The following is a 10,988-nucleotide window of genomic DNA, read 5'->3' as shown; positions in this document are numbered from 1 at the left end:
TGAGCACAGAGCTTCTGTCCCCCTAGAGTTGGAATCTGTTACCCTCCTCACGTGGTTGATTATTAAGCCCATTTTCAGCCTTTCTCCCCTCTCTGGAGAATGAGGGATGAGGACAGAAGTTTCAAAGTTCTGTTCATCTCTTGGTCTTACCTGTGACCAGCCCCATCCAGCGCACACCGAGTCACCTCATTAGAACAAAAGTTGCTCCTGTAATCCAGGAAATTCCACGGGGTTAGTAGTTCTGTATAAGGAATTGGACTTAAAGACCAAACAAATCTTTAAAGACCTTCCAAATAACCCTTCTATAGAACAAAGCTTCTAAGATTATTGCCTGGCTGGAAGCTAAAGTTTGTGTCTTTTTTTTTTTTTTAGAGACAGAGTCCCTAACATTTGGAGCTCTGTGCCAAGAATTGAGAACAGAGTCCAAATATATATATTTCTTATTATATCGCAATATTACATACTGTATACTATTCATATGCAGATATGTGCTCAATGCCATACTAATCCTCTGGGGTGCAGCAATGAGTAGACACCATCTCTACATTCTTTGATTTTACTGTTAAATGTTAGGGGCAGACACTAAATAAGCCATCACACAGGTAAGGGCAGCATGTAATTACAACTAGGAAGAAATGCTCGAAAGGAAATGAAAGCTAAAAACAACGTCTTTCAAAAAACGAGCTGTTCATAAAAATCATCTAAAGTTCTTGTTAAGGTTATGGATTCCTTGGCCCCATCTTAGACCTACTGAACCATAACAGTCAGAGAAATGAATATATTTCACAAGTATCCCAGATGCTACTTAAAAGTAAGCAAATTTGGAAATCCCAGATCTAACAGAATTTAAAACAAAGACACAAACTTTAGGGTGGTTCCTGTGGCTCAGTGGGTAGGGCGCCAGCCCCATATATCAAGGGTGGCAGGTTCAAACCCGGCCCTGGCCAAACTGCAACAAAAAACATAGCCAGGCATTGTGGCAGGTGCCTGAAGTCCCAGCCACTTGGGCGGCTGAGGCAAGAGAATCACCTAAGCCCAGGGGTTGGAGGTTGCCGTGAGCTGTAATGCTATAGCACTCTACAGAGAGGCACAAAGTAAGACTCTGTCTCTTAAAAAAAAAAAAAGACACAAACTTTAGCTTCCAGCCAGGCTATAATCTTAGAAGCTTTGTTCTATAGAAGGGTTATTTGGAAGGTCTTTAAAGCTTTGTTATAATAATTGGCAGAACTTCCAATTCAAATTTGTGTTTGCTGATGGCTGATGACCTATGGACTTAAATGCCACCTTTATGAAATCCTCATTAGGTTGCTAGGAAATGGGCTACTCTACCAACTGGGTTTTGTTGCCTAACATAAGACTTTCTGAAACTCCTGCAGTTTCCTTTCTCTTCATTAAAATATATTCTTTTTGTTTCTGTTAGACAGAAAAGATGGGTAACAACAGTATACTCAACACACCTCCGAGAAGGCTCTAGTTTAACCCACTTGTTAACTTGGCCTCAAATAGGGAAGTGGTCCCTTCTAACAGGTTATGACTATCCTTATACTGCAATTAATCGTTTAGTTTTAGTTACTGTTAATGTGTTTAGCTTTAAAAACAATTAACTTTGAAATATTTCATTATGATATGTTATAAAATTTTCCATTAGTGTTTTAGGCTATTTTGTCATAAAATAATTAAAATAATGTTTATCTTTTTTTTTTTTTTTTTTTGTAGAGACAGAGTCTCACTTTATGCCCCTCGGTAGAGTGCTATGGCCTCACACAGCTCACAGCAACCTCCAACTCCTGGGCTCAAGCGATTCTCCTGCCTCAGCCTCCCGAGCAGCTGGGACCACAGGCGCCCACCACAACGACCGGCCATTTTTTTTTGGTTGCAGTTTGGCCGGGGCCGGGTTCAAACCCGCCACCCTTGGCATATGGGGCCGGCGCCTTACCGACTGAGCCACAGGCGCCGCCCCAATGTTTATCATTTTTTAATATAAAAGTAATTTAGTCATTGTAGACATTTTCAAAGCTCAGAAGCCTACAGAAAATAAAATATACAAATCACCTGTAATCTTATTACCCAGCAATAACAACTATTTGCATTTTCATTTATTTCTGTTCAATAATTTTATTGTCAACAGTTTTATATATTATGTTCAGTTGATCATTCATAGTTATAATTGCTATTATATTCTATATCAAGCTTATACCTAAATCTTTTCTTCCCCCCAACTCGATGTCAAATGATTCTTTATTTAAACATTTTCCCTTGTACTTTTTAACCAGCTGGGCATTCTACAGCACCACTGTTGATGTCATCTACGATGTCATGAGCCATCAGCATTGCAGCCCACCGACTGGGCCATCCTCAGGATCTCTTTAATGGTTCCAGAGAGTTCTCTGGCTAAAGATTGGTGCCACATCTGTCTGCAGTGTTGACAGTTTCATCAAAAGTGCTATTTCTGTTGTGTTTAATGTTTTTTAGAGTTTCTTTCTGTCTCTCGGTGGTTCCCTGAGGGCTTTGATGACGCGGGCAGAGGCAGAAGGTACCACTTCAGTCTGGACCTGTCTGTTCTGGATATCAGTTTCACTGTAATCCTCTGACCCTTCCAATCCCCAGTTGCCTTGGCAATGTCATCACCAACCCATTTTGGAGACAAACCCTGGGGGCCGATCTTGGAGACCAGGGCAGATGTGGCACTGATTTTCCACTGGTGCACTTCAAGTACCCAACTTTGATCTCCGAGTTGAATTTAGGGGGCTGGTGAAGGCATTTGGTATTCAAATGAACCCGGATTTGGGAAGACGGAAGAAAGTTGTACCTTGGCCTCCTCCGAGCTGAAAATCATACTTAAATCTTTTAATGAAACTTGATACCATGAACATTTTTCATTACAATTTAGAATGTCTTTTTTTTTTTAAGAAAAATATTACTTGTAGCAAGGATTACTATCAAACTCCACTCATCGGGCCAGAGACCCTTGTAGTGTTAGTGAAAAACTTGCCTCTCGTGGCACAATACCTACACTCGGGAGTTCATCGGCCAATCAGTGGCCTAAACTCCGAGCTCTAAAAATGTGCACTAGAATGTCTTCTTAATGAGTGTGTTATATTCCATTGTATGGATTTATCATTTTTTTCATTGCTCTGATTTTCACCGGTTTTTAGTTATTTTACTTTCATCCTTAACATTAGCATAAACTTCCTTTGTATCCAGATCTGTGACTCATCTTACAAGACAGGCTTCTGTAGGAAATTACTGTGTTGACGAGCAGCTCTGTTTTGAGACTTTTAATACAGGTTATCAAATTGATATTCAGAAACACTGTACCAATTTAGGCCCAAGGAGTGTCTTTCAAGGGAGAAGCTAGAAATTATTCATGACTAGATGGATCCACTGGGGAAAATAAGAATTAGGAAATGGGAATGCGATTTATGAATTTGCCAATAATCTTCATTGTGTTCATGATGTCATAGTCTCTGACAACATATTTTCACAAATGACTGTCATAGGTGGGACATACAAAGAGTCATATCACTCCATCCCTGCTATTGCACCAAAGTCTTGGAAAAAAGGTGTTACTGACAGTAAGCACTCCTGCCATCTGCATATACAGAGGGAAACTTAGGAGTGAACCGTGGTCTGTGACTCTTCCCCTATGTACTCCTGTTAACTGGTATTTAAAGGGGAGATATAGCTAGTCATGAATCACTGGTGAATGATAATATGAGTACATTATTTCCATTTGCAGTGTATATACTCTCAGTGCTCAAATGAAAACATTTTCAAATTCTCAGGTCTTTTTCTGTTTAATTTTCTTTAAGAAAAAACAAAATGCTGGTGCTTATAACATCAAACTTTATAAAATATCTTTTTCATCATTTCCTTCCCACACTCAAGTAACTTTCCTTCCTTCCTTCCTCCCTCCCTCCCTCCCTCTCTTCCTTCCTTTTTTCCTTTTCTTTCATTCATTCAAGACAGAGTCTCACCGTGTTGCCCTCAGTAGAGTGCCATGGTGTCACAGTTCACAGCAACCTCACACTCCTGGGCTTAAGCAATTCTCTTACCTTAGCCTCCAAAGTAGCTGGGGCTACAGGCACCTGCTACAATGCCTGGCTATTTTTTGGTTGAAGTTGTCATTGTTGTTTAACAGGCTTGGGCTGGGCTCGAAACTGCAAGCCTTAGTGTATGTGGCTGGCATCCTATTCACTGAGCTACGGGCGCTGAGCCCACACTCAACTTTCAATTGTGTCTCCATGAAAAACAAGTAAAAGAAAAATTTACCACTTCTCAGTCCTAGTTAATCGCAAGCTTTAAGGAGTCGTTTAAGTGGGGTTGTCATGATGGTCCCCTTGCTCACTGATCTGATGAACCAAATGAATCAGTTAATATAAAACAGGAACCATAATTTATTTGAATAGAGTAGGGCTTGGGCTGCTTGTGTGTGCGTGTGTGTGTGTGAGAGAGAGAGAGAGAGAGAGTAGAAAAAGTACATGTACTGTTTCACATGTAGACACAAAAGAAAGATTGTATCTGTACACTTAGCTTCAAGCAGTGAAGATTGCAAAAGGCTCCAGGGTGCCTAGAGAGCATTTGGAAGCACCCCCAGGGCTTCAGTTCCCACTTGATTTGATTTCCCTTTGCTCTGTTGGCAAATTCACTATCAGCCTGAGTTTAGCAAAGGTTTCGAACAACAAGGACACTCAGACTGGCCCTGGATGCGAACCAGGGACCGCTCCCCACCCCATTGTAGGGTCGTGTCTCTAAAAAGAGATCTTTAAAGAGAGGGACAGCATGGGTCTGTGGTGTAGGATAGTGAGAAGCTGAATACTCCTTCAAGTGTAGTGCAAGAGAGCCTCCCCGTTGGAGAGTCTCCCTCACTAGAAACTTTGCTGCCCGGGGCTTCTATGGTTAAAGGAGACATAGCAACCCTTATTCTGCCGAGTATTTTCTTATCCGTTACCTTGTTTGGCCTTTGCAATGTATTTGAAATAAACAGAACAAATATTTTAGCTTCATTACTCTTTGTTTGAACCCCCTGGGGTCAGATGCTTTTATTATTTATTTATTTATTTACTAACTTATTTATAGAGACACAGTCTCACTCTGTTGCCCCAGGCTAGAGGGCTGTGGAGTCAGCCTAGCTCACAGCAGCCACAAACTCTTGGGCTCAAGCAATCCTCTTGCCTCAGCTTCCTGAGTAGCTGAGACTATAGGCACCCACCACAAAGCCTTGGCTGGCTAGTTGTTCTATTTTTAGTAGAGCAGGGGTCTTGCTCTTGCTCAGGCTGGTCCCCTACTTCTGAGCTCAAGTGATCCTCCTATCTCATTCTCAGTGCCACAATAGAAATATAATTTGAGCCACATACATAAATTTTCTAGTAGTCACACTAAGATATGTCAAAAGAAATAGATAAAATTAATTTTAGTCATGGTTACTTAACATGGTATATTCAAAGTAACATCATTTCAACATATAATCAACATAAAATGATGATATGATTATTTTTGGGGGGGCGGTGACAGAGTCTCATTCTGTTGCCCTAAGCTAGAATGTTACAGCATCAGCCTAACTCATAGCAACTTCAAACTCCTGGGTCCAAGCAATCCTCCTGCCTCACCCTCTCAAGCAGCTGGGACCATAGGTGCCTGCCACAGTGTGCAGCTAATTTTTCTATTTTTAGTAGAGATGAGGTCTTGCTCAGGCTGGTCTGGAACTCTCGTGCAAGTGATCCTCTTCCCTTGACCTCCCAGAGTGTTAGGATTACAGGCATTAGCCACCAAGCACCTGGCCAACATAAGATTATTAATGAGACTACTTTGTGTGGGTGTGTGTTAAATCTTTTAAACCTTAGCATATCTTAATTAAGACTAACCACATTTCAAGTTATTTCCCTCCTTATTACGCGCTGATGGTGGGTCTGCAATTTTGTACAGAAAAAGATATCCAATTTCCTCAGCATTCACTCACCCTTAAACCCGTTTAAATTAAAAACACCATAATCTAAATCCATTTTAAAAATAGGTCAATAAAACTATTTTTTAAAAAATCCAATTTCTTTAGCATTCACTCATTCATTCGATTTTTTTTTTTTCCTTTTTGCAGTTTTTGGCCGGGGCTGGGTTTGAACCCGCCACCTCGGGCATATGGGGCCGGTGCCCTACTCCTTTGAGCCACAGGTGCAGCCCATTCAATATTTTTTGATGCCCATTTTGTGCCAGGCACTCTGGGATGTTTCCAGTGACAAGGCAGATATGATCCCTGTACTTGAGGAGTTTTTATTCTATTGGCAATGAAAGCTGAGAGCCTGGTGTATAAATATAGGCCTTTTCCCTTATGTCAGGGGTGTCAACCTTTGGCTTCTCTGGGCCACAATGGAAGAAGAAGAGTTGTCTTGGGCCACACACTAAATACAGAAACACTAACAAAAACTGATCAGCAAACAAAAAGGTCCCTGCATATCTGCCGGCACAGATAAGCCAAAAACTCCTTACATAATAATCCTAATTATGCAGTGGCCTGTTCAGAGAGCCTTTTAAAATGGTTCAGCAGTTCCCAACTTTGTGATCACTAATGTACATATCTAAGTAATAAAACGTCTTTGGGGGTCTTATTTGATATTTTTTACTATAAAAGTAAAGTGGGCAACATAAAATTAGTGGGATGTTTGCCATTGTATTTGAGAAACTAATGCTTCAGTCTCTGGTTCAATGGAAGGAGTTGCAATTCTCAGTGAGTTCTCAAGGTTCTCATCAGATATTTTGGTTCTAATTTTACACTTCTAAGATTTTATCTTTTAAAAATTCGTTTAGCATTCTGTACGCTGACACAAAGGTAAAAGAAAATAGGGTGGCGCCTGTGGCTCAAAAGAGTAGGGCACCAGCCCCATATGCCGGAGGTGGTGGCTTCAAGCCCAGCCCTGGCCAAAAACTCAAAAAAAAAAAAAAAAAAAAAAAGAAAATGACACTTAAATGTGAAAGAACATTTCACAATTAAATCCACAATTTTACACATTTTTCTTACTTACAGATCAACAAAAAATTGCCAATTATTATAAAAACAGGACAAATCATACCATGAAAGAACCAAAATATAGAAAACATTTCACAAATACATATCCAACTATGAAAAACGTGGTGTCTTCATCTCCTTCTCCTCTGTGTGCTTATGTACAGTACATTGCTTCTGCAGATAAATGCTTCCCAATACTCATTCTTTGGTTGTCCATTTACATATTCTTCTGTCTGCTCCAGGACTATATTCATGCAGCCATCCTGGCAAGCCAGGACCTCTTGATAGTCCACTCCAGAATTTAATTGTACCGCAACTGGCCGTCCAGTGATTTGCTTTAAGAAGTCACTAAGGGTTTGCTTCTGAAGACTCATTGTAATAATCTTGGGAGATAGGAAACCTGAGTTCTAATCCCTGCTGTGCTACTTCATTAGCTGTGTGACTTGGGTAACTCATCGTTTCACCTCTGGTGGCCCCAGGTTCCTCATCTCGCAGCTGGGGTCTAGAACCCTCACTCCAGATGCCCTACAAGTGCGGCCTCCACGGACGATCGCTGTGAAAACCCTCTAATTTTACTTTTAATGTGCTTCATTCTTGAATACAGTTGCTCAAAAATATAAGTGCTAACAAAAATTGTTTACACGAATATGGTTACGATCGCAAAGCAAGGGATATTTGTCTCTGGGAAGACAGGACCTGTAAAAGTCCAGTAAAGAGATCTGATCAATTTTTTTTTTTTTAAGTTGAATGTCAGATTGCAGCTCTATGGATTCTATTTGAAAATTGGCAGGTAACATATTTATGTTGATTGAAAATGGAGTTGCAATTCCCAGAAATCTTAAAATCTGTTTTCAAATTCTGGTATCAAATTTAAAAGCAAGGCTGCACATTTGTCACTATTCACGGGACTGTTGTTAGCCAACATGCCAAAATGCATAAAATGGTTTGCTTTAATTTGAGCTTCCCATAATTTCAGTTGCATTTGGAATGCTCTGTTATGGTTTGATAAATTGGTTTTCACCTTGATCACCTTGAAGATGCAAATTTAACTCATTTAAATTAACTCTTAGATCCACTAAAAATGCTAAATCTGTAAGCCAGTTTTCATAGTCAAGTTCTGGCACAAATTTGGTTTTTGATACCATAAATGACCTGATAACATGTTGTAAATCATAAAATCTTTTCAACATTTGGCCTCAACTTAGCCATCTTACTTCCAAAAAGTAGATGATGTCGGGCGGCGCCTGTGGCTCAGTCGGTGAGGCGCCGGCCCCATATACTGAGGGTGGCGGGTTCAGACCCAGCCCTGGCCAAACCGCAATCAAGAAATAGCCGGGCATTGTGGTGGGCGCCTGTAGTCCCAGCTACTCGGGAGGCTGAGGCAAGAGAATTGCTTAAGCCCAGGAGTTGGAGGTTGCTGTGAGCTGTGTGAGGCCACGGCACTCTACCCGAGGGCCATAAAGTGAGACTCTGTCTCTACAAAAAAAAAAAAAAGTAGATGATGTCACTATAGTCAGCATTAGGAATTCCCAGAATTGGTGATGATTCAAACCCTTGGCCCTTATGAAATTCACAGTCTTGATGATGATTTGCATGATATTATCCATTTGTAAAGCGTTTGTGCATAAATTTTCTTGATGTACCATGCAATGATATTTCATCAAATGTGAGTTTTGGGTGGCAATTGCATTGCCTTCTATTCATTTTATAAGTGCCTTTCTTTTACGGACCATCGTCAGGAAACCATCAATAACTATACCAGGTATGTTGACAATGGACAAAGAAAATAACTTTAGCATATTTTTTACTGCTTCATGTAATCTACTGATTTAATTATATCTTTTAATGGCACTAAAGAAGCCATTTCTTCTGTGGCCTTATATTTGTCATCAATACCTCTAATAATAAATGGCAAGTTGAACCGTATTTGTGGCATCAGTGCTGTATCCATCTCCAAAGCATAAAATTTAAAATTAGTAGCTTTAGTCTCTATACTTCTTCCAATAAAATTTCCAATTTATTCAATTTGCCTGGCTACAGTCTGGTAAGACAAACTGATTTTTGAAATATTACCTTTTTTTCTTTTTCGAGACAAATTATACCTACAATACTTTCCATACATTGCTTAATAAACTCACCATCAGTAAGTAGTTTTGAGTTTTTGCTATTAAACATGCTACTACTTACCTAGCTTTTACAATAAATCTAACCGAGTTATAACTTTTAAAAAAAGTTTTTCTTGAGAAGACAGACATTTTTTTCAGGTCTGCTATTTTGTCCTTAGGACAAATCTTTCATATGCATCTAATTTGGCAGCATGTTTTTGCATATAATACCTTTTCAAATTACAGTCTTTGAAAATGTTTCTCTACGGATTGAACAGAGGGCCTTACTAGTTGCCTGGATAAAACAGTAGTCATCTGTCCACTTTTCATTGAACAATCTTCTTTCCTTTGTAATTTTTTGTTTTTTTGGGTTCTGTTTTCTTTTGAAACATTGTAGAAACTATGCTGGGATTAAAAAAATTATAATAGATAAGGGACTATATTTACTTTTATTATGAAAATTAATTGGTAGGAAAATAGAAAGCAAGGTTTGGGCCCTTTCACATCTTGGCTATTGATGCAGGGTGAGGTGGAGGTTGGATTGTAAAGCATGGTGGGCAGTGGGAGGTACCACAGAGGTGTGAAGTACCCTTAGTAATCAAATAAGAATGCTTTAGCAGGTTGCGACAGGTGCTTGTAGTACCACCTACTCTAGAGGCTGTGGCAAGAGGATCACTTGAATCTGGGAGTTTGAGGTTGGTGTAAGCTATGTATGATGCCCCGGCACTCTAGCAAGGGGGACTGAATGAGATTATGTCTCAAAACAAACAAACAAACAAAAATGCTTACTTGACTTGCAATGGTAGGTTGAAATATTATTTATTTTTTTTTTTTGTAGAGACAGAGTCTCACTTTATGGCCCTCTGTAGAGTGCCGTGGCCTCACACAGCTTACAGCAACCTCCAACTCCTGGGCTTAAGCTATTCTCTTGCCTCAGCCTCCCGAGTAGCTGGGACTACAGGCGCCCGCCACAACGCCCGGCTATTTTTTGGTTGCAGTTTAGCCGGGGCGCGCTCGAACCCGCCACCCTCGGTATATGGGGCCGGCGCCTTACCGACTGAGCCACAGGCGCCGCCCTAGGTTGAAATATTATTGATAATTGCTGCCTGACCATCAGAAGCACAGGTAACATCTGGTGGTGTGAATCTAACTGTGCTTGGAAGATAACACACTGGAAGTCACACATCACCATAAAACTGAAGCCAAGAATGAGTACAAATAATGAGAATGCTTGTGTGTTTGTTTTATGTCATTGTAACATGATATTGTTGTCTACAAAGTTCATGCTCAAAAACCACACAATTGAGTTACATCAAAACATCACCAAAAAAAGTCTCATTATATTTTAAGTAAGTTTACGATTTTGTATTGGGCTGCACTCATAGTCATCCTGGATCACATGTGGCACGGGTTGGACACCCTTGCTTTATATGAACCCGATTCCTCCTTTCTCCCACCTCTTTGTTTCTCAGTCAGATAATAATAATAAACATTTATTGAGTGTTTCTTATATGTAGGTGAGCTTGATCCTCTCATTTAATATTTATTGCAATGCCTTGAGGAAGCAAATACTACCGTCCCCAAAACAGCTTCAAAAAGGAGGCTGGCAAGGTGAAGTAACTTGCCTTAAGACACAACTAGCTCAGAGAGAATCAGCACTGGGTAGTCTGCCTCCAGGCTCTACGCTTCACCGTTGGGCTATCTCCTTGCCTCTTCAGATGGATGTTGTTGATCTTGTTACCTTTGCCAGTAATGCCCCTCTCCTCCTCCCTTTCTCATTTATTCAGTAAAGGTATATCATAAAGGAAAAAACAGTTTTTTCCCTCTATTTTACACTTGACACAGAACACCACAAACCAAGCAATCTCTGGTGGACACTGAGT

The 10,988-nt window shown here is 40.2% G+C and overlaps 1 protein-coding gene and 1 non-coding gene across 2 annotated transcripts; both read right to left on the bottom strand.

Moving 5' to 3' along the window:
• Positions 1–2,919: 2,919 nt before the first annotated feature.
• LOC128592991 (small nucleolar RNA SNORA62/SNORA6 family) lies at positions 2,920–3,071 on the bottom strand. The gene has a single exon (XR_008382185.1). It is a non-coding gene; the product is annotated as a small nucleolar RNA SNORA62/SNORA6 family (small nucleolar RNA).
• A 4,060-nt stretch (positions 3,072–7,131) lies between these two features.
• On the bottom strand, positions 7,132–7,374 carry LOC128591360 (U6 snRNA-associated Sm-like protein LSm6). The gene has a single exon (XM_053598829.1). The coding sequence runs from the start codon at positions 7,372–7,374 to the stop codon at positions 7,132–7,134; it is 243 nt and encodes an 80-aa protein (XP_053454804.1).
• Positions 7,375–10,988: the final 3,614 nt, after the last annotated feature.

The sequence above is a fragment of the Nycticebus coucang genome, chromosome 8 (genome assembly GCF_027406575.1).
Source record: "Nycticebus coucang isolate mNycCou1 chromosome 8, mNycCou1.pri, whole genome shotgun sequence".
In the NCBI taxonomy this organism is placed as follows: Eukaryota; Metazoa; Chordata; class Mammalia; order Primates; family Lorisidae; genus Nycticebus; species Nycticebus coucang.
This window is presented reverse-complemented; position numbering and strand designations above follow the sequence as displayed.